Source organism: Mobula hypostoma, chromosome 13 (assembly GCF_963921235.1).
Source record: "Mobula hypostoma chromosome 13, sMobHyp1.1, whole genome shotgun sequence".
Lineage (NCBI taxonomy): Eukaryota > Metazoa > Chordata > Chondrichthyes > Myliobatiformes > Myliobatidae > Mobula > Mobula hypostoma.
The window spans coordinates 79,355,779-79,383,725 of record NC_086109.1 but is presented as its reverse complement, the minus strand read 5'-3'; the positions used below and the strand labels follow the sequence as shown (position 1 = coordinate 79,383,725).

Genomic DNA, 27,947 nt, shown 5'->3' with positions numbered 1-27,947 from the left:
TCACAAATGTAGTTGCGCTGTTTAAGAAAGGAGAGAGGCAGCAAAAAGAAAATTACAGACCTATTAGTCTGACATCGGTAGTTGGAAAGTTATTGGAGTTGATCCTCAAGGACGAGGTAATGAAATACCTCAAGGTGCATGACAAGATAGGCCAAGCCAGCGTGGTTTCATGAAGGGAAGATCCTGCCACACCAACCTATTGGAATTTTTTGAGGTAATCTCAAATAAAATTGATAAGGGAGAGGCTGTGGATGTTGTGTATTTGGATTTTCAAAAGGCCTTCGATAAGGTGCCGCATAAGAAGTTGCTTAATAAGATGAGAGCCCATGGAATTACAGGAAAGATATTGGAATGGATGGAGCATTGGCTGATAGGCAGAAAATAAAGGGATCCTATTCTGATTGGTTGCGGTTACTAGTGGTGTTCTGCAGGGGTCGGTGTTGGGGCCGCTTCTTTTTACAATGTATATCAATGATTTAGATTATGGATTAAATGGTTTTGTGGCTAAGTTTGCGGATGACACCAAGATAGGCGGAGGAGCAGGAAATGTTGAAGAAACGGAAAGGTTGCAGAGAGACTTAGTCAGTTTAGGAGAGTGGGCAAAGAAGTGGCAGATGAGATACAATGTTGAGAAATGTACCATTATACATTTTGGAAGAAGAAATAATCGGGCAGATTATTATTTAGATAGGGAGAAAATTCAAAAATCAGAAGTGCAAAAGGACTTGGGGGTCCTCGTGCAGGATACCCTAAAGGTTAACCACCAAGTTGGATCGGCGGTAAGGAAAGCGAATGCTATGTTGGCATTCATTTCAAGAAGAATAGTGTATAAAAGTAAGGAGGTGTTGATGAGGCTCTATGGGGCACTGGTGAGATCTCATTTGGAATACTGTGTGCAGTTTTGGGCCCCCTATCTTAGAAGGGATGTTCTGATGTTGGAGAGAGTTCAGAGAAGATTTACGAGGATGATTCTTGGAATGCAGGGGCTAGCATATGAGGAGCATTTGTCAGCTCTTGGACTGTATTCATTAAAGTACAGAAGAATGAGAGGGAATCTCAGAAACATTTTGAATGTTGAAAGGGTTGGACAGAGTAGATGTGGAAAGACTGTTTCCCTTAGTGGGTGAGTCCAGGACAAGAGGCCACAGTCTTAGAATTAGAGGATACCCATTTAAACAGAGATGAGGATAAATTTTTTTAGCCAGAGGGTCATGAATTTATGGAATTCGTTGCCACATACAGCTGTGGAGGCCCGATCATTGAGGGTGTTTAAGGAGGAGGCTGACAGGTATCTAATTAGTCAGGGTATCAAGGGATATGGGGAAAAAGCTGGAAATTGGAACTAGATGGGAGAATAGTTTAGCTCATGGTGGAGTGGCAGAACAGACTCAATGGGCCGAATGGCCTACTTCTGCTCCTTTGTCTTGTGATCTTGTGAAGTTCCTCATATGTCTTCCCTCTGCAACAAATCACAGTTAAATCTGTCATACATAAAGAATCCTCTTTTAGACTAGAGAAGTGTCACAACTTTGCATTGATCAAGTTCACCAGTAAACTTCCCAATTTATTTCATTCATTAAATATGCACTTATTTTTTCATGTTTCTCACTGTAACTTCTAGTGTATTTTATGTATTGCACTGTAATGCAGAAGGCAAAGGCGAACCACTGCTGTAACCTGCCACGAACATGATTTCCCAATATGTCAGAGCGGCGTGGAGGGGAATCGTTCGCCAACTGGAAATTCCAGATGCAACCTAACGATGACTGTAATGCTGCCACAATGCAACAAATGTCATGAAATAATAAATTCATGATAATAAACTTGATTCTAATTCTCTCCCACCTCACCATTAGTTTAAAATGTTGATATCAGAACCTACCATATATATACAAAAAGATATTAAAGCTGTATAAACAGATGTAATAACTGTTTTAATAGATACCTTAAGGATTTGGGGAAAGGGCAAAATTAGTAAACACATCAAGTCAAAATGGTAAAAGCTACAATGGCTGTCAGAGGTGTGAAGAGAAGGCAGCTGTGAGTAATTTGTAAGTTAAGGCTATTTTAGGATCTGTTCACTAAGTGGAAAAGTATTTCTTTAATAAGGAAGCCATGCCTTAGCAACTTTGCTTAGCAGTATCAGATACTGGCTGAAATTCTGCTCAGTTCCTGATGCATTGCCTGATGTTCTGGTGTCCTCCAGTAATGGGAAACAGAACAAGGGGAAGAATTGGACCATCTCCCCCCAATCAATAACTAAGGCTGATGCTGCAGTCTGCTAGAATCTGGAGGGTGGGCTGCATCTATTGAGATCCTTCAACAGGACCAAGGCTGAACCAGGCTGGTACTCAACAGGAGGCAGTGCGGTGACATAGCCAGTAGAGCCACTGACTCAGGAACACAGAGTTCTGAGTTCATTCCTGACTTGGTGTCCACAATTTCCTTTGAAGATGCTCCTTAAAATATTCTTCTCAAAATATCTCTTTGACCACTCACCATTTTTCTATGAAGCACAGTGAGACATTACTAAATTATTGTATAGATCATTTGGGGTAAAGCAAACAGTTATATGGAGCAGGGCAACATAAAATGAAATCACAAAGAGGCAGAAATTAGTTCGAAGTACAAGATCTACAAATTGACTTTTATTGCAAAAGTAAGGGTAGTATAAAAAAACATGTTTTTAAAATAATTAAGGTTGGGTGGATTGAAGTATTTTGGGTTAAAATACCTTTAGTGAACTTGGGATTCAATTATAACACAATGATAATATGAAGACATTAGGTTATCTTCTAGTGAGTGATTCTGACAGACAGGTTTTAAAAAAGGGTGGGTACTTAGACCATGGTAACTCACCCACTCAGAATTCAAGAAAGTTTCCTCTTTCCATCATATCCTCTGGGGGACTCTGGAATGAGTCTAAAGGGAAGACATTTTCTCATTGAGTGGAAGGAGAGATCAGCCTGCAGCTGCAGCCTTGGCAATTTCACTTTCTCATGAAAAGCATCTGAAGAATTGTCATCCTTTTCATGAATTAGTGCTTCCTGACATTTAGCCTAATCTTCCCTTTCACCAGTTCAGCTATGAAGCCGCTGACTGGCTCAAAAGTATTTATAAAATACAACTATCTTTTCTATCTATACAAGTCCCACTTTCAACCTCCCTCTGACGAGGCTGAGGAGCCGTAGTTTCCTTTAACATTTCTAGCAATTTGGTCAGTTGATTCTAAGAAGCTTTCTCTAAGAGGAACCTAAAGAGGAATCTCATTCATTAGACAGTGGGGAGAAAATGGAAAATCATTCATTTTGGACCTGGGAACAGGAGACTTCCTCATTTCTCTGTTATGTGCTTGGACCATAATTCACCAGTCTCTCATCATTTTCCTACTGTAGACGGCATAAGCTTAAGGAACTGAATGAAGCACAGGACAAGAATGAAACGGACACAGACTCGATCCAGAAGGCAATGATCCAGTATGGGGTTGAAGTTGATAATATCACTGAGACAGACCAGATGTTACAGACCAAGCAGGCCTTTGTTTCCTTGAATGCAGTAGCACAGACTCCATCTCCAAAGATGTCACCAAAACCTGGACAGATCTTGGTTGAATGGAAGGATGGAAATATAAGTTCCCTTTTCTTGAATGGAAAGGAAGATGATGTGTAGTATCCTTCAATATTTCACTTAAATAATTTTATTACAAGAATTATTGACTTTTATCTTAAAGTATTTCTAATAAATGAAAGGAAAATGGGTTAGCAAGCTGGCTATAAAATAGGGAAAAGTGATGAATGTTTTTGAGTATTAAGTAATATATCACTTGGGTTATTGCTGGGAATACTATCATTCACAATTTTACTCAGGACTTTGAGATTAAATGTACAAGTTTGCAGAAACACCAAGATAATTAATTCCAAGGAAAACTGTGGCTAAGTGCGTTGATAAATCCAAAATAAAAAAGAAAATATTAGAATTCCTCAGCCAATCAGCCACCACTGAAATATCATTGATCTGAAGCACTAATCATGGTTTCCTCTGCGTAGATGCTGCCTGACCTGCTGAGTAGTTTCTGTTTCATTTCCTATTTGGATTTTGGTTTTGCATTATTAACTCTGAATTGGATAGTAATGTTTAATTTGCTGAGTGTGAGGGATTGTTTTCAATAGGAAGATTATACATTGGGTACGCAGTTTGGAAAGTAAGTGTCTAAACTGGCTCGTAGAGGGAAGGAATGCATGCTGCTGAGTTCCTCCAGCATTTTGTGTGTGTTGCAAAGGAATGCGTGTACCCAAACCGAGCCCATGTATTAACAAGGCTACAAAAGCCAAGGAATGTACTGAAGTTAAACTTTATAATAACAGAGTCTGAAAGAAGAGAAAATATATTAAATTTCTTCTTAAATATGCTTTAACATTTGAAGATGACTGACTTGCAATCTGGTGTTGTGGATTCAGGTCTCATTATCCACCATAATGAGGGAATCATATACCCTTCTGCAGATGAGGCAAATCGTGGACAACTGGGCAGATGGGTGGAATGTGAAGTTTCACTCCTCCTTCCCCCTTCACAAAGTCTCCGCATATTCCTGAAACCACCCCAATTGCTCCCTCTCCACTCATAGGAGTGACAAAATTGGATTTGCTTTTCATATGTCCCTCAACCATTTCCTCTATCCCCTGTCAAGCCCTTCCCATGACTGACATGGGACCAACATGCCTATTTTGGGAGTCGGGTGTTAACCATGTGACTGGCATACCCTGGCCAACGCACCCAATCGTGTATTACATCATCCGCGTGTCAAAGTTATAAAGCATAGATGAAGAGAAGTCGTCTCTACTTGTGGGGAAGGCCAAAATAAAATCAGTAATGCATTCCCAGGGAAAATTCTTGATGAGTGGTAAGCGTGTGAAACTTGCCACTGCAAGCAAAACTCGAGAAAAACGCCGTCACAGTTGGTTTGTGGGCTGTTTGTGCATGGTTGCTCTGTACCTGGTCTATGTTAACAAGCAGACCTCACTATGTGACCAGTGCTGGTACTTCTCTCCAATCTATTTGGCAAAATAGCAATGTGACTGTGAGCACACGCAGCTATTATGTCAATGAACATTCATATTCAATGATTGGAGGGGATGGACAGTGATCTGCTATTCATTTCGTGCAGGTGCCACCTCACACACTCAGATTCTTCACTGCTTTGAAGAACACAATGAGTTTGCACAGCAGTTGTTGGTAGAACTTGCAGCAGAATGCTAAGTCTGGTGATTAAGGATTCAAGTACCTTTTAGCAATGTGATAACTGCCACTATATTTATCTGGCTGCAGATGGCAGTAATTTAAATTGCCTGATCTCATTTTCAATACACGGTCAACTTAGAAATTTTAAAAGTGACAAGTAATTAATTCTTATTTACCCATTCTGCCTTTTTTTTCAATTAGAATCATGGTGTCATTTGGCATGGAAGAAGCCCTTCAGTCTGACTGGTCCATACTGACCACGATTCCCAGATAAGCTAGTCATGTTCAAATTCAGATTTGTTTATTTACCACTCGTACATGGAAACTTAGAGTGAAGTACAGTGAACAACCAACAGGACCTAAGGGTGTGCTGGGGACAGAGCTCAAGTTTTGCCGCACATTACGGTGCCAACATACAGTAACATGCCCACCATGTTCACAGGATACACTGGCAACAACAGCAACAAAACAAGTAGTTTGTTGGGAAGACTCTTTTCCCAGTTGGCCCATATCCCTCTAAACCATGAGTTCCCAAACTGGGGTCCATAAACCCCTTGCTTAAAGTATTGGTCTATGGCATGAAGAAGGTTGGGAAACCTCTGCTCTATACCTTTGCTGTCTATGTACCTGCTCAAGTGCTTTTTAAATGCTATTATTAAACTTGCCTCAACCACTTCCTCTGGCAGCTCATTGCGTATACTGACCACCCTCTGGGTGAAAGATTTCCCCCCTGTTTCCTATGAAATCTCTCTCCCTTTCACCTTAAGCCTGTGTTCTTTACTTCTTGATTCCCCAACGCAGGGAAAAAAACCACAGTCTGTGCCTTCAAGTCAGAATGCTTAAGACTCCATCAAGATGCTTGAGCACAAAAATTTAGACATGCTCCAGACTGAGGAAGTGTTTCATTGTCAATAGTGCCATCTTTTGGTTAAGTTATTAAACCAGGATCCTCTGAACTCTCTCAGGTATATATGAAAGGTCTTGTGATAAATAAGGAGTAGAGGAATTGTTGTGTTGCATATAAGTGCATCTCTCGCCACATAACTAAAACGGAATTACTGGTTAAGATCACTTGTTTGTGGGAGCTTGCTGAGCACTAATTGGCTGTTGTGTTTCCCTAATGAATGAAAGGGTTAATGTATGAGGAGCGTTTGATTCCTTTGGGCCTGTCCTTGCTGGAGTTTAGGAGAATGAGGGGGAATCTGCTGAAACCTATTAAATATTGAAAGAGCTAGATAGGGTGGACATGGATAGGATATTTCCTACAGTGGGGGAAGTCTAGGACCAGGGGGCACAGTCTTAGAATGGAAGATGAGGAGGAATTTCTTTAGCTAGAGGTGATGAATCTGTGAAACCTATTGCCACAGATGGATGTGGAGGCCAAGCCACTGGGCATAATTAGAGCAGAGGTTGATAAGTTCAGGATTAATAAGGGCATCAAAGCTTATGAGGAGAAGGCAAGAGATTGGGGTAGAGAGGGATAATAAATCAGCCAGGACGAAATGACAGAGCAGACTTGTTGGATCGAATACCCTAGTTCTGCTCCTATGTCTTAGGGTCTCCTTGCAACATTTAATGCATTTCTCACCTTGGAAACCACTTTACACCATCAGCATGAAGTTCCTTTTAAATACATGTCTTTTCTTTCTCTCACTCTATTATCCTAAGATTTATTTTCCTCCCCCTACTTCTCCATTGACCGATTGGATTCAGATTTATTACGGCAGGGAAACAAGCCATCCCGGACCTTCTAGTTTATCGATGGTCAGAGTTTGTTTTTTAAGCCTCATTGGTTTAAAAGCAGATAGCATGATCATGTCATCCATTAAAATGGCTCACTACTTCACTGTGTTAATGGTTCTCATTTCCAGCAAGTCCTGGTATGAACATTGACGATGAACTGACTGAAGTGGCTGTCTACCTGAGCCTGGCATAGCCAACCCATTATACAGTACTTTATCAGTCCATTGTTCCCTAATGCAAATATGCATGCAGAGTTAAACAATTTTAATCTTAGAACATTATTCAACATACATAGCTATGAAAAAAGAAAGCCTGAAAGATGTTTTAACTCAAAATATTCTTTTTCCCTCCAGAACTCAAATGTAGAACTGTGGACTCTGGGTAGTTTAAAAATGCTTTTTTTTATTTGATTGTTAAAATAAATGGCTTTTATAACTTGTGATAAATATCTTCAATTCTTTTTGGAATTTAAGTCTATTCCATCAATTAAACCATCTGTTACTTTTAATTTTTGCCTGTATCCTGTTTCAGTCAAGTGAAACGTTTTATGGGAATATTCCAAAGAAGCGTCATTCACATCCGTGGCAATTGATTCTTCAACCAATTTGGGGACCAAGCCTCGGACCTTTCAAGCCAAACTATTTCAGTATTAGCTGTGTTACCAACACCTTGGCTTAAATCAGTAAGTTGTAGTTTGCCCTTCAGACAGGTCTCACGTCTCACAGAAATCCTCATGGAAATAAGATGTCTCTTTCTGAGATTGATATAAAATAGCAAACTCCTTAAAAGATGGAGGGTAATTGACTAAATTCTTTGTGTTATACTTTATCCAAACAATTTTAAAATGGGCCACACAATCTTGCCATGCTATTTGTATTTATAAATTTCTAGCACATTTCTACGTTTGTAGTGTAAAGCATCAGTTTTCATTTAAATAAAGTTTTATCAACAGTTCTTGTTGAAGTAAAAATATTGTGCAGTTTCCTTTTTTAATTACTTGCACTCCAATTACTTGGCACCTAGTGGATCACTTTTGCAGGAAAGTTCTTCCTTTTGGTGCTGTCACCGACAATCATGGTGACATCAAGGGACCAAAGTTAAGGGGAGCTACGTTCTCATAACCACCTGCAAGTAGGTCGATATAGGAATAGCCATAAGAGCTTTATATGGGACAATGTATATTAGTGTAATGTCGCAAGGCAGGTAAATAGTAGAGACACAGAAGACTGCAGATCTGGAATTTGGACCAAAATGAAGCAATGTGTTGGAGGAACTTAGCAGGTTAGGCAGCACCTGTACTGGGTAATGGACAGCAGACATTTTGAATCGAAGCCTTGCATCTGGAAGGGCAAACAGTGTGTGATCTAGACAGGGGTTGCCAACCCTTCTAATACCATGGACCCCTACCATTAACCGAGGAGTCCATGGGTCCCAGGTTCGGAACCCTTGATCAAGTGCTTTTAAAAAAAAAAAGGCAAATCAATCCTGAGGTTTCCCATTTAATGTGACAGACAACAGGCGTTGCTTTGTAGGGGATAACTTACAAACATTTGGTTCCACTGAGTCAGTAGATACGGAGAGGCATTTGTACCACGATGGTACACATATTTAAAAAAAAATAGAGCAGCCAACTCAATTGTTCATTGAAGTGCTCTTACATGCAGGTTCAACGACGACACAAAGCAGCATGAGCTTTGCAACTTCACCTAAATGCTTGTGCTGTTTCTGAGGATTTGAAGCATCATTGTACTCCAAGAAGGAACATTTAAGATTCCTGTAAGAGGGTAATTATATGTAGCTGTAAATTGCATGAGTATCTTCCTGCTGTTACAGAGAGTTAACAAAGACTCTGTTGGATTAGTAATGGTTATTGTTGGATTTTGTTGGTCATCTATTGATAATAACTGATGTTTGAGGAAAGATATGAAATTTCAGCTGAAATACAAGAAGCAATTATATACCTGGGTGAGAACAAAGAGCCCACAAAATATTACTCAATGTTTATTAATCCAAACAAAATTTAGTTTCTCTCTCATATCAGTCAAAGAGCAATTGAAGAGAACTTTTGAAATATAGTTGTTCTACCATTCAGAAACTATATTCAAATATACTGTTAACAAAATATATGATAGCCAGCCGGTGGTGTAGTGGCTTCTGCACTGGACTTGGAGGTGAGTGGTCCTGGATTCGAATCTGGCCGGCCTTGCACACTTTCCATCTTTGCTGGGTTGAGTGATGAGTTAGCAACTTGGCCTCAACAGACAAAAATGCTAAAGAAATGGAAAAGGTGCTGACGATACACCAGAAGATGCAGAAAGGAACAAAAAAAAATTTTTGAAGGAAAGATTGTGCTGTTTCACTTTATGGGTGAAACATAGTTAGCAGACATCTGGTGCAACACATAGAATACCATAGCAACAGTGCAAACTACTTAGTGGGAATTACAGGTTGATATATTGTTATTGGTTAATTGCCTTGTTTGTTTGACAAAGGATACCCGAATTCTAACTTCAAAATCAACACTGGTTATGAGTATGCAAGTAAAAATATCATGTTAAATGAAGTTGTCAAATCCAAAATAACAACCCAGTATTGTAAGAACATGAATAATTCTTTTCTCTGAATGGCTGTCTGATCTTGAAGTGAGTTTGTTACTTATTAGTATTCAAATTATGAACCGTGTTGTTCTGTAAGTACGTGTCCACTGGGAAATCCATAAGCACTCTTCCAAATGTTTAACTCCAATTTCTTTGCCAAATTACGTAAACCCCTGACTTGGGATTATTCCATTGGCAACACAATAATGAAGGGACTCAGCCCGAAACATCAACTGTTTATTCCTCTTCAGAGTTTTCCCAGCCTTTTGTGTGTGTTGCTTTGGACTTCCAGCATCTGCAGAACTTCTTGTGTTTATTAGTATGTCACTGGCCCTTCACCTTTGCAGGATCATCATTCTGGAACTTCCTTCCTACCAGCATGGTGGGACTACACTCACCACAAGGTCTTCACTGGTTCAATAAAATTGCTCACAGCACCATCACAGGATGTTAGCAACACTGACTTCAGTCCATCTTCAGCAACAAACAAAACGCACAGTTCAGAACCTGACACACATCTATAATGGTTGCATTTGTGAATTTATTGAGCTTCTGTGTATCTTCTTTATTATTAAAGCAGAAAAATTTGATTTTTTTGTGAATGACAAATTTTGAAAAATAAATATGATTTTCAATGCCGATCATTGACAAGCTTGTTCGCTCCACTGTCCTTATTACCACAGTCATGTTTACATCTCAGATGACTTGACTTCCCCTATTGTCTCCTGTCTACACAGTGCTATTTTCTTCCGATTGTTGGGAAGATGCCACATTCTTTAGTTTACGGAGTGAATTCCTGCCGCAGGTTCTACAACCGCCGCTGTCTATAAACCCGAAACAGGCCCAACCCGGCAGTCCACCCACTCAACCCTCGCCCAAGCACGGGACAATTTACAATGACCAATTAACCCACTGTGCCAGCTGGCGGGGTAGTGGCATCCGCACTGGACTTCAAGGCGAGTGGTCCCGGGTTTGAAACCGGCCAGCTCCTCGCGCACTTTCCATCCGTGCTGGGTTGAGCATTAAACTAGAAACTCGGCCTCGTAAAAAACAGACGAACGCTAAAGAAACAGCATGGTTGCCAGCCGTTGCACAAGGCGCGGACAGGAACAAAAAAAATTAACTTTCTAACCACTACATCTTTGGAATGTGGGAGGAAACCGGAGCACTTGGAGAAAACTCACGTGGTCATGCGAAGAACGTAAAAACCCCTGTTCACTCTGATTATTTTTTCCTGAAAGCACTGGCAACCATCAAAAAGGGACCATCGTGGGCGATTTACTCATTTTTGAATCCATAAAACCTGAACCCAAGGTGACATCAATGCCAGATGACTGGTGCACTCTTAATTTGGTTAATATCATAAAGGTTTGTGATGGTTTTAGTTCCACATACACTATCCTTAGAACAAGATATATGGCCTACCTAGTTGGTAAGAGCTGGCTACATTGAGTTTTATTATTCAATGTGATGGTTAACATTTTTAAAATATCTTGAATCCTTTAAGCAAGGTTAGCGTGGGAGTCCTCCGCTTGCTTTGAGCTCTTGCCGACTTCACGGTGACAAGTTTGGCTGAAGTGATGGTGGGAATTTCCTTGTAGGTGGCAGTGGAGAGACGCTGGGTTCCAAACGCCGGTGGGTGGTGCTTAACAGCATGGGCAAAAGCAGGGGGGTGGGGAATTCCCAGCACAGGCCTTTCCTCAGAAATGAAGAGCGGTCTGACAGGAAGGTGGCGCTCCATCTCTCGTCTCACCTCGCGCACTAACTCATGGAACACATGTTGTACAGGCTCAAAGTCCAAGCAGGCAGAGACTTCGTAAAAGGAGCAGTTATATTTGGAGGCCAACGAGAGTCCATCAGATTTGCTTACTTGTCTGAAAAGAAGTCAGAGCAGATGTGATTATTCAAAATGCATCCGCACTGCGTTAATAAACACAAAATACCGAAAAGACTATAAAACATCAAAGCTATCTAAAATAAAGATCTTAGAATGTAGATTGTTTTAAATGACTGTCGTGCTCTCAGGAACGGTGCTTTGATAATTTCTGATACTCCACTTAAGACAGGAATTTTTAACGTGATTATATACAGAACATAACCAAAAGTTTACATTCTAAAACTCTGAAGGAACTGATGGTATATGGCCTTCTCCAACTCTTTCTCCATTCTGTACCATGGCTTACATATGGCAAAGTTATTTCTCATGGTTGGGGATCCTAGGACAAGAGGGCAGGGTTGACGGATGTCCTTTTCGAACTGAGATGCGGAGAAATTACTTTAGTCAGAGGGTGGTAAATCTGTGAAATTTGTTGCCATGAGCGGCTGTGGAGACCAAGTCATTGGGTGTATTTAAGGCAGAGAAAGATAGGTTCTTGATTAGCCAGGGCATCAAAGGGTATGGGGTGAAAGCAGAGGAGCGGGGATGGCTGGAAGAATTGGATCAGCCCATGATTGAATGGTGGAGCAGGCACAATAGGCCGAATGGCCTACTTCTGCTCCTATATCTTATGGTCTTATTATCCAATACTAGCCTTCCTACTGTATTTCCAAGACTGCAAGGTTAGTTCGGCAACTTGTTTGCCTGAGTTCGCAAGAAACCAGAGAGTTGTGGACACACCTCAGTACATCACGAAAACCAGCCTCCCACCACCACACCCCCCACCCATGGGCTTCCATAAAGCAGCCAACGGGGCTTGACCGTGTGCAGCCCTGGACCTTATTGGAAGCCAGGGAAGAAATCACAGAGGCTCTTAGAGAAGATATTTGCTTCATTCTTAGCTGCTGGTAAAGTTCCAGAAGACTGTAGGGTGGCTAATGTTCCTTTGTTTAAGAAGGACAGTGAGGATAGGCCAGGGAATTACAGGCTGGTGAGCCTAACTTCAATTGTAGGTAAATTAATGAAGGGAATTCTGAAGAACAAGATCTACCATCATATGGATAGTTAAAGACTGATCAGGTCTAGTCAGCATGGTTTTATGTGTGGGAGGTCATGTTTGAGGAATTCTTTGGATTTTTTTTTGGAAGAGGTATGCAAGGGGATAGATGAAGAGCAGTGGATGTTGTCTATATAGACTTTAGTAAGGCCTTTGATAAGGTCACGCATGCAGGCTGACTTTGAAAGTTTAGGTCACATGGGATTCAAGGGAAGCCAGTGAGGTGGACTCAGAATTGGCTTGGCGATAGGAAGCAGAGAGTGATGGCTGAAGGCTGATTTTCTGACTGGTGGGCAGTGACTAGTGGGGTGCTCCAGGGTCAGCGTTGGGACCTCTGTTATTCATTATTTGAGTGAATGATATGGATGTGAATGTAAATGAAATGACTAATGTTTGCTGATGATGCTAAATCAGGAGGTCTTGTTGATAGTGAGACAAGTTGTGATGAATTGCAAAGAGATCTTGATCATTACGGCAGGGGTTCCCAACCTGGGATTCACGGACACCTCAGTTTAAAAAGGTTGGGAGCCCCTGAGTTAGGGAGATGGACTGAGGAATGACAAGTGGATTTCAACTCAGCTAAGTGTAAAGTGATTCATTTTGGACAGTGAAACCAAGTCGGACTTTCACTTTGGATGACAGGGCACTGAAGAGTATTGTGGGAAAAGGGGAATATGGAATACAAGGGTACAGTTCGCTGAAGGCAACTACACAGGTGGATCGGGTGGTGAAGGATGCATTTACTATCCTGGCTTTCATCAGTCAGGGCACTGAGCTTCAGAATATGTCACAGTTATACAAGTTGTTGATGAGGCTGCACTTGGAATATTATGTATAATTTTGGTCACCCTATCATTTTCAAGCTGGACAGGGTGCAGAAGAGGTTTACGAGGACACTGCCTGGACTGGAGGCGGTCTGAGTTATCAGGAGAAGTTGGCCGTGCTGGATCTTCATTTCCTGAAGCAACCTCATAGAAGTTTATAAAGTCATGAGGGGTATGGTTAAGGGGCATAAACATAGCCTTCTGTGCAGGGCTAGAGGGCACAGATACAAGATAAAAGGGAAGAGATTTAAAAGAGACCTGAGTGGTAACTTACTTATTTACACAGAGGGTAGTGAGTACCTGGAAAGATCTACCAGAGGAAGTGGTCGAGGTGGGTACAGTTGCAACATTTAGGAGGCATTTGGATAGGTACATGGAGGGGAGAGGTTTAGAGGGTTAAGGGCTGAATTAGTGCAACTGGACTAGCAGGCAGGATGCAATGGTTAGCATGAACCAGTTGGGCCAAAGGGCCTGTTCCCTTGCTGAGTAACATAGAACATAGAAAACCTACAGCACAATACAGGCCCTTCTGCCCACAATGCTGTGCTGAACATGTCCTTACTTTAGAAATTACCTAGGGTTAGCCATAGCCCTCTATTTTTCTAAGTTCCATGTACCTTATCAGGAGTCTCTTAAAAGACCCTATTGTATCCGCCTCCACCACCGTCGCCGGCAACTCTATGACTGAACATAATTGAAGACACATTCGCTCTGTTCACCCTTCCCACTGGGCAGAAGATAAAAAATCCTGAAAGCAGGTACCATACAGCTTAAGAACAGCTTTTATCCTGCTGCTATAAGACTATTGAACGGACCCCTTGTACGATAAGCTTGTCTCCTGACCTCACAATCTACCTCATCATGACATTATTGTCTGCCAACAGAGTCCCCTCTCTCTTTAACATTATATTATGCATCCAGTTATTGCTCTTCCCTTGTACTACTTCAATGTATTGATGTAATGAGATTATCTGTGTTGATGGCATGCAAATCAAAGTTTTTCACTGTACTTTGATAATATGACAATAATTCCATTTCTCTCAGTTCTCAAACTCTTTGACACATGCAGCGTGCTAATATCTTTTCAACCTCATCCTTGAATATACTTAATGACCAAGCATCTACAGTCAGCTGAGGTAATGGACTCCAAAGATTTACAACTATTTGCATGAAGAGCTTTATGAGGTTTAAGAGTCCAGGCAGGCAGTGCAGATTTATAGAAATGCTGACAAAAATTTATAAAATACTTCATGTCCTGTTTGGCTAGCTTCAAACCTAATAGCGTGAACATCGATGTCAATAATTTCTAGTAATTTCTCTCTCCCCCACTTCTGCTCTTTTTCATTCCCCATTCTGGCTCCCTTCTTATTCTTTCTCTCCTCCTCACCTGCCAATCACCTCCCTCTGGTGCCCCTCCTCCTTCCCTTTCTCTCATGGTCCACAGTCTTCTCCTATCAGATTCCTTCTTCTTCAGCCCTTTACCTTTTTCACCTATCATCTCTCAGCTTCACACTTCTTCATGACCCTCCCCCAACCCACCTACCTTCCACCTCACTCGGTTTCTGCAATCATCTGTCAACTCCCCCATCACCCGGCTCCCCCTGCACTTTTTTTTTATTCTGGCTTCTTCCCCCTTCCTTTCCAGTTCTTATGAAGGGTCTCAGCCTAAAACATAGGTCCTTTATTCCTCACCATAGGTGCTGCCTGATCTGCTGAGTTCCTCCAGCATTTTGTGTGTGTTGCTCTGGAATTCGACGGCCTGCAGAATCTCTTGCATTTATAGCCGGCAACATCTGGTAAACTGGAATATATAGCTCTGGGAGCCACACTTTAAAATTTTTAATGATTTTAGAGATTTACTAAAATTATTCCTGGGATGAGGGACTTTGGTCATATAGATGCATTGGAGAAGTTAGGGCTGCTCTCTTTGGAATAGAAAGGGTATGAGAAGTTTTGGCAGGAGGTTTTTAAGGTACTGAAAAGTGTCGATTGAGTAGATAGCGAGAACCTGCCTAATTGCAGTACAGACAAGAACTGGGGGCCACTAAATGAAAACATCTGGCAAAGGAACAACAGTGGCGTGAAGAAAAACATTTCTTGCCCAGTGAGCAGAAGGACCTACAATGTATTGCCAGGGTAGGAGTGAAGGAAATCCAACTGTAGCTTTCCAAAGGGAGAAAGTGGGACAATCTGAATTCTTTATTTTAGACCTGATATGACTTCAACAAGCCATACGACCTCTTTCCTTGTTTTAACCACCTGTAATCCAAACCTCAGTCCTCAATCATGATACAATATCCCTTCATTTAAAGCCCAGCAGCTAAAGGAAGAAGATCTCAATTCCTCTCAGAACGTTATATGTGTCGTTGAGATCATTTCTCATTCTTCTGAACTTCAGTGCATGTAGGACACCTTATTCAGTCTCCACTTATATAACCATCTCTTCATCCTCCAAATCAATCTAGTGATTCTGCAGTGCACTGGCTCCACAACATACTGTTAGGGCATTTTTGGGGTTATATATATAGCAAATAACGTCACCAACTAACTTCAGCCATGAACCTTCAGATCTGAATATGGACTGTAGATTAAATTTAAAATGCAGCTCTGGACAATGGGTTCCTAAAAATTGTGAACCACAGTTAATTGGAAGACCAGACAATGTTGATTAAGTTCATTATTTAGGTGTCTGTAGTGTGGGTGTGAAGAGGGAGGTGTGAAGGTTGTGTGCAGTTCAAAGGAAGCATTGTGAATGGATTGTAAATATGGAATTGTCCTTTGATCTTTAGCATATAAAATGTCACGTAGTGTTGGGTCGAGCAGGCCTCTTCCTCTGAAAGGCTCCCAATATGATGCCTGTGTCTCATTTTGCTGAATAAAGAGCCTACTTCATATCTACCAGATACTTCTCTCCAGTGGCTTTGTTGACGTTATAACAGGCTCCTTTAGTGCAGGAATCAAAACTGTAATCAGTACTCCAAACATGATTATCATAGTCCTGCACAAGTGCAAGAAGACATCCTGAACTACGTATTTCTACCCCTTGGAATGAAGGCCAGTGTGGCATCTGCCTTCCTAAATGTTGCACCTGCATGTTTACTTGGTGTCTCCTAAATCAACACACTTATTTACACTAATTCAAAAATTTCCCATTTTGTTGCCCAATGTATATCCTGTAATTTTCTCATATTAAACCTATCTTCCACCTTCTTATATAGATCAACACAGATTCTTTTCAGAGAATGATTCTCCAACACTGCTGCATCATAAAGTAAAATTAAAATGATTCATAAATAGTGGCCTAACACATTGCTCTAAGAAGTGGGAGATATCTATTAAAACAATAGTTTCTATTCATAACTATCACTCGTGATTGTGTTATAAGAGCAGCTGTCTGTGAGGCGGGCGACTGTTTACAGTTACACCACAAACTGTGGGTCGGTCACCTCCCAGTCTGCTTGATGAGGAATCATGCCTGGTTCCTAGATGACCAACAGATAGAAGCAATGAAGTATTAATAGATCAGAATGTAACTCTCAAGGATGTTCTGTTTTCTAGTTATCCATACTTATGCACCGACAATTTGATTTCACTGTACTTATGAAGCTGATGAGTCATGGCATTAATAGAGCAAGGTTTGCAGTGTCAAAGGCAATGAATCATCGGCTTCACAAGGCAAAGTTGCAATTCATCTTTAACTTTTTCCATTTTAACTTGACTCCATCTCTGGCAAACGCTTGACTGCTTGGAAGCCACATTATTCCCAGTGACCAACCTTCTAAAAGCAATTGAAAGAGGCAAAATAAGACTTAAAGAAACATAGAAGCCAACTCAAGCTGAGCAGCTCGGTAGCATAGTGGTTAGTACAACGCTTTACAGTGCCAACGACCAGGGTTCAATTCCCGTCTCTACCCCTAAGAAGTTTTACATTCTCCCTGTGACTGCATGGGTTTCCTGCAGGTGCTCTGGTTTCTTCCCACAGTCCAAAGATGTACTGGTTGGTAGGATAATTGTGTGTTGTAAATTGTCCCATGATTAGGCTAAATTAAATCAGGGGACTGCTGGGCAGCACGGCTTAAAGCGTGATAGGGTCTATTCTGTGGTGTATCTCAATCAATCAATCACTACATAAATTGCTCAAGCCTCATCGGTGGTTTCAACACTTGCGACTCAACTAACCAACCAGACTCAAATCATTTTCCAAAGTGTTGTATATTTATGTGGAGGCTTAGATGTGACAAGCTTTCCTTACTCAAGGGGGTGTTACGAGCCTGAGGTATCAAACTGGAAGGTGTCAAGAATTTATTCGCAAATTTTGAAAACTATAATACTTTATCAAAGCCTGACTGCAGATATGAGGAGGCTGTTTCCATTTTCAAGGAGATGCCCCAAATTGGTGTTCATTGTCTTGGTTATCAATGAAAGCATCGCCAGGTAGACCATTGCTCTCCGGGTGGATGTCCCTGCATTAGAACATCTCTTACCTGTACCTCTCCATGTCCAGCTTATTACCCAGCAGGATAATCGGATAGTCATGTGGGAGTCCTTTGGCATGGCTAGAAATGATTTCCAGATAATCCAGGCATCCTTCAAAGCTCTTCCGGTTATCGATGCTGTAGACGACGATGAATGCATTTGCCCAGTTCAGGTAACGTTCAGGGTTCATTGGTTTGTCCTAGTTTGCAAAATATGAAAGTTTGTTTATCATTATGCCGGCATAGCTTTACAGGAGCAAAGACATACATGACAGTGCCCACACTCTGTACACCATAATGGACGCGATTTCCTTTGGCCACCCATTTTACTTCTACTTCCCACTCCCATTCCAACATTTCTGTCCATGACATCCTCTACTTCCACAATGAGGCCACTCTCAGGTTGGAGGAGCAACACCTCATATTCCATTTGGGTAGCCTTCAACCTGATAGCATGAACATCAATTTCTGCAACTTCTGAAAAATTCACCCCTACCCCTGCTCTCTTTTTCAACCCTATTCTGGCAAACCTCTTATCCCCTCCCTTCACCTCATCTGCCCACCACCTCCCTCTAGTGCCCCTTCTCCTTTCCTTCTTCCCATGGTCTACTGTCCCCAATTATCAGATTTCTTCTCCTTCCGCTGTTTACATTTCACACCAATTACTTCCCTGTTTCTCACTTCTTTTCCCTCCCTCACACACCCATCTACTCACCTCACCTGCCCACCGCCTCCCTCTAGTGCCCCTTCTCCTTTCCTTCTTCCCATGGTCTACTGTCCCTTTACATTTCACACCAATTACTTCCCTGTTTCTCATTTCTTCCTCCTCCCTCACCCACCCACCTACTCCCTCAGTTGTTTTCACCTATCACCCATCAGCTTGTACTCCATAGCCTCCTCTCCACCTTCATATTCTGGCACCTCCCCCTTCCTTTCCAGTCCTGATAAAGGGTCACGGCCCGAAACGTAGACTGTTTATTCCCCTCCATAGTTGCCGCCTGACCTGCCGAGCTCCTCCACCATTGTGTGTGTGCTACTCTGGATTTCCAGCATCTGGGCCAGATCTCTTCTGTTTAATTGACCTGGGTTCAATCCTGATCTCTAATGGTGTCCATGTGGAGTGTGCTCATTCTCCCTTCAATCGTGTAAGATCGCCAGGGTGGTTTCTTCCCTCTTCCCACAGTTCTGCTGGTTGCTAGGATAGCTGGCTACTGTAAACTACTCCTGGACCAGATACAGTAGGTGGTGGGAAAACTAGGGGAAGATAATGGTCACATAGAGAGAATAATTTGTGGGGAACATGAGGGCTATAGATAGGGTAAATGCAAGCAGGCCTTTTCCACCGAAGTTGGGTGGAACTACAACCAAAGGTCATGGGTTGAGGGTGAAAGGTGAAAGGTTTAAGGGAAACATGAGGGGAAATACCTTCACTCAGAGGGTCATGAGAGTGTGGAATGAGCTGCCAGCACAAATGGTGTATGTGAGCTCAATTTCAAAGTTTATGAGAAGTTTGGATAGGTATATGGCTTGTAGGGGTATGGAGAGCTGTGGTCCTGGTGCAGGTCAATAGGAATAGGCAGTTGAAATGGTTTCTGAATGACTATATGGGCTGAAGGGCCTGTTTCTCTGCTGTACTTCTCTATGACTCTCTAAGTGGGAGAATAGGATCAATGGGTTTTCTCTGAGAGCTAGTATAGGCTCACCAGGCCGATTGGGTCTCTGGTCTCTGCATGTTCAAGGAATTACCAATGAGTACAAGTACACACACACACACACACACACACACACACACACACGGAAACACACAAAAACATGCACACACACACAAAAAGACATACACACACACAGATAAACACATGCACGCGCACACATACACACACACACACAAACACACACACACAAACACATGCACACACACAAAGCAAACATGCACACAAACACATGCACACACATGCACACACACAGTCACATACACAAACACATGCACACACACACATGTACATACATACACAAACACGCACACACACATGCATACACGTGCATAAACACAAGCACACACATACACACATGTACACACAAACGAGCACGCGTGCGTGCACACACACAAAACAAATCCATCTCTTCAAATGCAGGGAAATCAGAGAAGGAATAGAAGAAGTCTGGAAGGCAGGAGCGAGAAGAAAAGTGATTATGGGACAAATACAGTAACATAGAAATTAATGCTCACTCTGGATCTGTATTCTTTTGAGTTTAGAAGAATGAAGAGTGATCTCAGAGAAACATGCAAGAACTTAAGGGAGAGTGACCAGGACAGATGTTGAGGTGTTTCCAGTAATGGAAGAGCCTCAAACAAGGAGAGACAATTACAAGAGAAGGAAGCACTTATTTAAACCTGAAGTGTGTATGAATTTCACTTTGCAGAGCACAGTAAATCCCTGGAATGCTCTACCCATGAGGGTTGTGGAGATATTAAAGGGGAGGGGAGGAAAATAAGTTTTTAAGAGATCAGTGAAGGAGGGCTGTGTGGCTCTGTGACTGAAAAGGATTTGAGGTTTGCTGCCAATCAGCCATGGTCACTTTGAATTTCAGGATGGTCCTGAGGGGTCAGGTGGTCTAGTCCCACTCCTGTTTTGTTTTGTTCTTGGAGGAGGTGAAGCTGCAAAATAATGATTTAAAATCACCAGAGGGATTTATAATAGAGATAGTGAACCATTGATGGAAATGCTTTTTGTCTTTAAATGTTGAATTGAGCGTTGAGTTGGGAAAATAACAACATGTGCTATCAGAAAATGTGCATTGTTGTCAGCCTTACATTGAACTGCACTGTAACAGAGTAGGAAGTCATGGACAGAGAGGTCAGAGAGGGGGCGGGTTGGAAAAATAGACTGCCGAGTGACTTGCAGACTGACTAGATGTGGTCACACAACCTGTATTTGATCTTCCCGTATTGATGATATCACATCACAAGCACAAAGAACGATTGATCAGTTTGAAATTCATGCAATCCTTGGTTCACATGAACGTAACATTGTCCCTCACATCATAGTTGACAGTGTCTTGAATCCATCCATTTGCACATTTAGCCCTTCTCCCCATCTCCAGAGCCAGAATTAGAATTTCCATCAGTTTACCTGCATCATCGTCACTCTTACCATGAGATCATCACCAAACACACCCTCCAGCTTGCTTCCCTGACCTTACAAAATTGTTTCTCTTCCCACTGCAGCTGCCACAGCAACCAGTTACAATTCCTGCCCTATACCTTTCAGACACCCTCTCCAGGTAATCACAAAACATTCATCCTGGGCTTAACTGCTCTTCAACTACATAAGATCAATAACCAGAATTCTTTCTTCTGTTTAAACTTTGTGTAGATTTAAAAACTATCCAACCAATCAGGGGTGATTTAAAAGCAAGAAATGTAGAATTGTGTTACTCCCCAATACAGTGCATTAATTTAATTTAAAACAAGATTTTTCTTGTCAGCCTACAAATGTCAAACCCGCCATGGACGATCCCAAGGCCGACCGCGAAAGGGAGCAATCCTATAAAACCCCAGAGCTATAGAAATGCTAACAGAAGCTCACAGGATATCATCCCTGGGACAGGAAGGACCTTTGCCTCGACTACACCTAGGGACAAGTTGTAAAACTGGCCTGGGACAGGGGACACTGGAGAGCTGCTGTCGGCAGTCCATGCTCCAGCAAGTGTGATGGATTTAAATGAACAATAAATTTCGGCAAACAAGCTTGGGAAATCTTGAACGTGCAAGTAGAAACAGGAAATTTGAAAATCAATAGTCTTCCTATAACATCAAAAGGCTTTTAATTTATCATAGTAAGAAATCAGTTTATAAGAAATTTATTGTGTAATGAACATCATAATCTCCATAAAGTGACCGCTGGCTGCAGATTATAACAAACTCTAATTTCACTTGGAAAATGTCTATGACATATTTGTGCATCACAATCTTTGTTAAATGGCACCTGAGCTGAAAGAGCTTATTGTTTAATTGTTTTGAAGAAGAAAAGGATAACTAGAAGGGATGTAATGATTTTTCTTTTCACGTACAATACTTAAAGAATATAGAAGAAATGCTTCAGCGGTCGTGTAGGTGGGGAAATCATTACCCTTCCTTCTGAACTGCAAATGCTGATAACACTTAGAAAAACTATCATGTCATAAAAACTATCATCGTTTCGATGTAATAATTGGTTATAACTGTGTCTTGTACAAAACTATTTGATTTTCAATTGCAAAGGCAAGAGAGTAGTCTTGTGGTTGTGTTTTCTGGCTTTAAATTAATTAGCCCAAAAAAGACTTTAAAAGTTCAAAACAAGTCATTCTATTGTCTACTTAAATGTTGTTTCTTGAGCCTATGGAGCCCAAAAAATGAATGGTTCAGATATTTGAATCTGCACAAACCTATGACCGTATCTCTGTCTGGTTTATTCTTGTTATTACAGGGTCTGCTTCTGCTACATTACCTGATCAGCTGTATCCATTATTTTTAAGAGAACCGACTGGTGATCCACAATTTCTTCAGTACTGTAGGTATCCTCTGCAACGGAACATCAGCAGCACTTGTCAGTGACGAGACTATAGTGTAATTGAAACTGAGCAAACTTCCAAGATTAAAGCTTCAACATTGTTTATTGTCATTCTTCAGTTCACAAGTGTAAAGGAGATCAAAATGATTGTCACTCTGGATCCAATGCAGAATAAAAACACACGACAGTCTCAAACAACTAATAAAAGAAAATCAAAATAAATATAAAAGCAATCCAATAAAACACAAAGTGCTAGTAACTGTTATATACATAGACTGATAGTATGTACGTATGCTGGCACATTGCCAAGTGGTTAAGGCATAGGTCTAGTGATTTGAAGGTCGCTAGTTCGAGCCTTGGCTGAGGCAGCGTGTGTCGTTGAGCAAGGCACTTAACCACACATTGCTCTGCGACGACACCGGTGCCAAGCTGTATGGGTCCTAATGCCCTTCCCTTGGACAACATCAGTGGCGTGGAGAGGGGAGACTTGCAGCATGGGCAACTGCTGGTCTTCCATACAACTTTGCCCAGGCCTGCATCCTGGAAACCTTCCAAGGCGCAAATCCATGGTCTCACGAGACTAACGGATGCCTACATAAAGTATGTACGTAAAGTGACGCTAGGTGTGTCTGAAGGGGTGGTTGGTTGGGTAAGTGGATGGAGGCATTGATGAACCTGACAGCTTGGGAGAAGTAACTGCTTTTGAATTTAGTAGTCCTGGTGTGGATGATATATATATCCTTGACGGTGGGTAGTGATGCGTGGGGCAGTTTTGACTACCTGTTGTGGAGACCCCTGTCCCACAGTGCAGTTTCCATACCACACAGAGATGCAACATGGTAGGGTGATCTCCGCTGTGCATCTGTAGAAGGTCGAGAGTAATGATGTGTAGAGACCAGCTCTCTTTGGCCTCCTCAGAGAGTAAGAGATTTCAAAAATGGAAGAACAAATTTATGAAAGGCACAAAATGGTTGATCTATGTTTTAACTTTGAATGTAAAGTAAGTTTTTTATCTGAAATATGTCAAAGTCGTGTAGTGTCTTTCCTGACCGGAGAGGGACAATCACTCCATAAGCAGAGTGGGTGGGATTCTTCATGATATGGTGGCCTTTTCCTGACACCTACTTCCTTTTATCTTGATCATATGAGAAAGCATTGGGATTACACTAAATACAGGAACAGGTCCTCTAATCCTTTTACCCCAGCTTTAGAGGGAAAATAAATCAGCCACAATTGATTGGTGGAGCAGACTCGATCTGCCTAATTGCCTAATTCTGCTGCCACGTCTTAAAGAATCTGTGCTGAGGGGTTTGTGTTACAGGAACTGCCTCACTGATAGCCCCTGTCACAGGTGCTACGTGAGATGTGTCAGAGCATCACACCATCCACGGCAATAGGGCTATGGGGGACCACATCCCTCCACACAAATCACCTCATCCTCTCCTCTCCATTTCAACAACGTGAATACCTCACACCTGCGGCAGCAACCACTTACACAAGCTCACCACGTGACGAAACGAATCTAGTGAGGTTAAAAAGTCAAATGGTGCCGGAAATGTGAAATAAAGGACAAAAGCGCTGGGCCCAACCAACAACGGATCAGGCAGCATCGACGGTGAGAAAACCACGGTTAATGCGTCAAACTGTTCCATCGACTGACCTTTAAAGCGTTTTTCTCTCCACAGACGGCGCCCGGCCTTTCATTATTCGCTACTTTTAGCTCAGAGGAATTTGTTCAACTGCCCATATAATTTACTCGTTGCCAAAAATGTTTGGAGTCACCGCTTTAGACTCAGGGAGGAACCAACACCAGTCAAATGGAAAACACTGGGAAGCATTATCACGTCTGCGAGGCTGTCCGGGTACAACACTTGGTCAGTGCCAAGGGGCTTTTCACACTGGCTTTTCCCAGGCCGCCGTCCTGAAACTGCAGCGGCAAAGTTTGGGACACCTTGTGATCGGCCAGACATTTCTGGGTGCATTGCGGGGGGTCCTATCCCGAGCTCCGCGGACCCCTCGGGGTCCATGCCATTAAAAAAATGTTGGGGACCCCTGCACGACTAGAGATTTCCCTCCAAGCTTTGCACTTTATATAACAGGGAATGTGTGACGGGGTCAGCGTAGGAGTAACTTTTCTCTGTATCTCAAGATGTAACTTGCTAAAGATTTCCTACAGTTAAGTTTTACAACTGGAGAAATAAAAACGTACACCTAGAAATGAGAAAATTGGGCGGCACTTACCCAAAAACGGATCATACTCGCTTATGAATCGTTTAGTGAGAAACTTCACGGTCAGAGCTGAAAGATCAGAATGTTAGTGTTTTAACTTCGCTTGCAATGGTGTGGGTAGTTTCAGCTCTGTAAAGTTAAACGGTGTAGGTCAGGGACGGAGAAGGTGGCCGCCCACAACTCCCAAGCACGGTTTATATGCTGGAGGAGCTCAGCGGGTCGAGCAGCATCTGTGGGGTAAGGGTGGGGTTGGAATTGTTGACGTTTAGGGTCCAAACTTTGCAGCGGGACCCAGCAGAATGTCTTTCGCCCCACAGGCACTGCTCGACGCGCTGGGTTCCTCCAGCAAGTTGGTGTATCGCTCCGGATTCCAGCATCTGCAGTTTCTTGTGGCTGCATCGAAAAGATCGTACCTGAATCTTCCTCCGATTCCTAAATTCCCACTCCGTAGTTAGTTTATAAAAACTGAGTCCCAAGGAGATCCGACCCCTCCCGTCCCACTCCCCCCCCCCCCAACCCCAGTTTGCAGTCGGATTTGGAATTGTCCGCACCCCGGGGTGTGAGAGCTGAGGTCGATGGTTATGGTCAGAACTTACCGGATTTCCCCGATCCAGCGCAGCCCAGGATCACGATGCTACATTCCGGAGTGAGTGGCTGGGCAACGCGGTCCCGCTCCCGGTCCCGTTCTTGCGCGGCGGGCAAAGTGACCACTCGGACTTTCCCAAACATCGAGGACATTATTTCCCCGTTTAAATCATGTCAACTTTCACCTGCCTTGAGTTCAACACAACTCCCACCCCCACCCCACCTCAGACAGTGCCCGTCCCGCTGGGCTCAGAGTCCCAGGCTGCAAGAAGGGTGTTTGCCAGCATTGTCCAGGGTGCCGTAGTTTTGAATCGCAGCCGCGCTCCTTGTAAGGAAGTCGCCACTTTCGCCTTTACGTGAACATCTTACAAAGAAACAAAATCCGAACCGCGCGGACAAATGGCTGTAGAAAGGCGGCCGCTTACGGATCGGAGCCAGCCGACCCGCTTTGGTGACCAGGGCATGAATTCAGGGGCAAGAGCTCCCAAATCTCACTCATTGTAACAGAGAAATCTCTCTCCTCCGTAATCCCGGCACCTCGGTACTTCGCAAAACCTTCGACCAAACTTCAAGAGAGTATCTCCGCCCCCAAGCAGCGGTTAATGTATGCCGGTTAGACAGCGTCCCATTCCCCTCCGTAGATGCTGCCTGACCAACTGAGTTCCCCCAGCGCGCTTTGTGTCGTTCGATATTCCAACGTCCGCTGTCTCTGCGGTCTCCATCGGGAACGGTAACCATGTCTTAATCCAGCATCAGAGCCGTGTTCACAAACCCGTTGACAAGTGGTCCTAATCCGTCTCTCTAAAACTCAGGAATTATCGAACATTGCGATTTCAGATCACCTTTTGAAACGGCGTCACTGTGACAATCAATAACCCTTCTGAGGGATCACAAAATTAAATCTATTATCATAACCGTAACTCCCTTACTCGGCAGGTCAAACGCGGTTGTGGGATGAGGGAGGTTTTTGATTTTCACTTATAGTTTGCAAGTTCAAGTTTATTGTTGTTATCACAGGTATACAATGCTATGAAAATTGACTTTTTTACGGCAGCAGCTCAGTACATCGCAGGGTGAGGGCAGACATAAATTAACATAAATTTAAATTAACATCAGAGTTGTACACTCGGTGGCCACTTTACTTGATAAAGTGGCCACTGGGCGTACGACCGTGGTCCTTTGGTGCGGTAGCCGATCTAATTCAAGGTGTTTGGTGACTGGCGGGTTCTGGAGTCGATACTGAGGATCGGGGCCCACGGGTCGAATCAGGAATGCAGAAGTCGGGGCCCGTTGACTGGAGCCGGAATCCGCGAGTCACCGCAAGTAGGCCGGGGAAGACCCAAAGCCTGCAGGTCGGAGTCGAAGTCCGCTGGAGGCTGGAGGCTGAGGACAGCCTGTCTTCGGATTGGAGGGTGGTGTATGTGCGTGGGTGGGAGGGAGGAAAAGGGCTTGTTTTCCTGTTGTTGTTTTGTTGCTTATTATGATCGTTTAGTTGTGTTCTGTGCTGAGCATTGAGGGCATGCTATGTTGGCGCTGGAATGTGTGACGACACTTGCGGGCTGCCCCAAGCTCGCCCTCAGGTGTGTTGGTTGTTGATGCAAATAACACATTTCACTGTATGTACACATGGCAAATAAATTTGGATCTTGAATTCTCAACCTAATATTTTCAACCTAAACCCTGCTGTGGTGACTTGATTGTCACCATCTTTTTTGTATTGGTGTATTGGGTTGAATGACCACAGTGTTTTGCCCCTAGTGTGTAGGAGTGTGGCAAGGTTTGGGAGACCGTGTTGAAACTACAAGGGCAAAATAGGATTGGTGTGGTTGGTGCTTGATGGTCAGCAGGGACTCAAGGGGCCGAAAGGCCCTTCAGCCTGCAATGTTACCTTCTTTCTACAGATGATGCCTCTTTAGGTATCAGGTTTCATGCATTCTGCAGTACTCTGTTTTTCTGTGATTGCTGATGCTCCTGCAAGTTTGGATTGAGAGCACTTAAACTGCCAATAAACTTGGATTTTCATTTTAATGACTCTCGGCGAGCAGAGGGCATTGTGTTCATCAGTTTTGCTGAGACAGATTGATAAATGCCAGAATCTCCTTTTAAAGGCATCCGTTAGTCTTGCAAGACCATGGATTTGCACCTGGAAGGTCTTCATTCTCCAGGGCGTAGGCCTGGGCAAGGTTGTATGGAAGACCAGCATTGCCCATGCTGCAAGTCTCCCCTCTCCACAACACCAATGTTGTCCAAGGGAAAGGCATTAGGACCCATACAGCTTGGCACCAGTGTTGTCGCAGAGCACTGTGTGATTAAGTGCCTTGCTCAAGGACACAACACGTTGCCTCGGCTGGGGCTCGAACTCACGACCTTCAGGTCGCTAGTCCAATGCCTTAACCACTTGGCCACGTGCCAATCTCCTTTATTTATTTAAATTCAGCCTTACTTAAATTAATTTATTCAAATAATCTTTTTGAATACTAAATTATCAGAACAGGAAACATATACAGCCATACACCACATATGATATGTTCTGAATCATCGGATTAAATTACAGGATAATATTGATCACTTTATTGCAACTGCAGCAAAAAGAAACATCTAACATCAATTCCAAACTTAACTACTAGTTTTAAAGTTAAATTCGACAGCTATATGGACAGGAAAGGAATGGAGGGTTATGGGCTGAGTGCAGGTCGGTGGGACTAGGTGAGAGTAAGAGTTCGGCACGGACTAGAAGGGCCGAGATGGCCTGTTTCCGTGCTGTGATTGTTAT

The 27,947-nt window shown here is 42.8% G+C and overlaps 2 protein-coding genes across 8 annotated transcripts in view; one reads left to right on the top strand and one right to left on the bottom strand.

Annotated features, from left to right (window-relative positions):
• si:cabz01068815.1 (solute carrier family 51 subunit beta) overlaps positions 1 to 7,913 on the top strand; it is a 36,536-nt gene extending 28,623 nt beyond the window's left edge. For 3 of the 7 annotated variants that reach the window (XM_063066025.1, XM_063066026.1, XM_063066027.1), the window contains one exon: positions 3,396 to 7,913. In XM_063066025.1, the coding sequence (XP_062922095.1) occupies positions 3,396 to 3,669 (274 nt within the window). In that variant the 3' untranslated portion in view covers positions 3,670 to 7,913. The other 4 variants (XR_010020163.1, XM_063066030.1, XM_063066029.1 and 1 more) reach the window with 4 other exon arrangements.
• A 1,067-nt stretch (positions 7,914 to 8,980) lies between these two features.
• Positions 8,981 to 25,752, bottom strand: rasl12 (RAS-like, family 12). Its single transcript, XM_063066024.1, has 5 exons — positions 25,186 to 25,752; positions 24,602 to 24,658; positions 22,298 to 22,371; positions 17,820 to 18,010; positions 8,981 to 11,452 (listed from the first exon to the last, which is right to left on the bottom strand). The coding sequence occupies exons 1-5, from the start codon at positions 25,325 to 25,327 to the stop codon at positions 11,062 to 11,064; spliced, it is 855 nt and encodes a 284-aa protein (XP_062922094.1). The 5' UTR covers positions 25,328 to 25,752; the 3' UTR covers positions 8,981 to 11,061.
• Positions 25,753 to 27,947: the final 2,195 nt, after the last annotated feature.

What these genes read in the sequence shown, in the direction of transcription:
- rasl12 (XM_063066024.1), bottom strand. Translation starts at nt 25,327, where the DNA reads ATGTCCTCGATGTTTGGGAAAGTCCGAGTGGTCACTTTGCCCGCCGCG. An exon ending in CGCTGGATCGGGGAAATCCG is followed by an intron (nt 24,659 to 25,185) that starts GTAAGTTCTGAC and finishes CTGATCTTTCAG; the next exon opens with CTCTGACCGTGAAGTTTCTC. An exon ending in CTGGACATGGAGAGGTACAG is followed by an intron (nt 11,453 to 17,819) that starts GTAAGAGATGTT and finishes ACTTCTTTTCAG; the next exon opens with ACAAGTAAGCAAATCTGATG.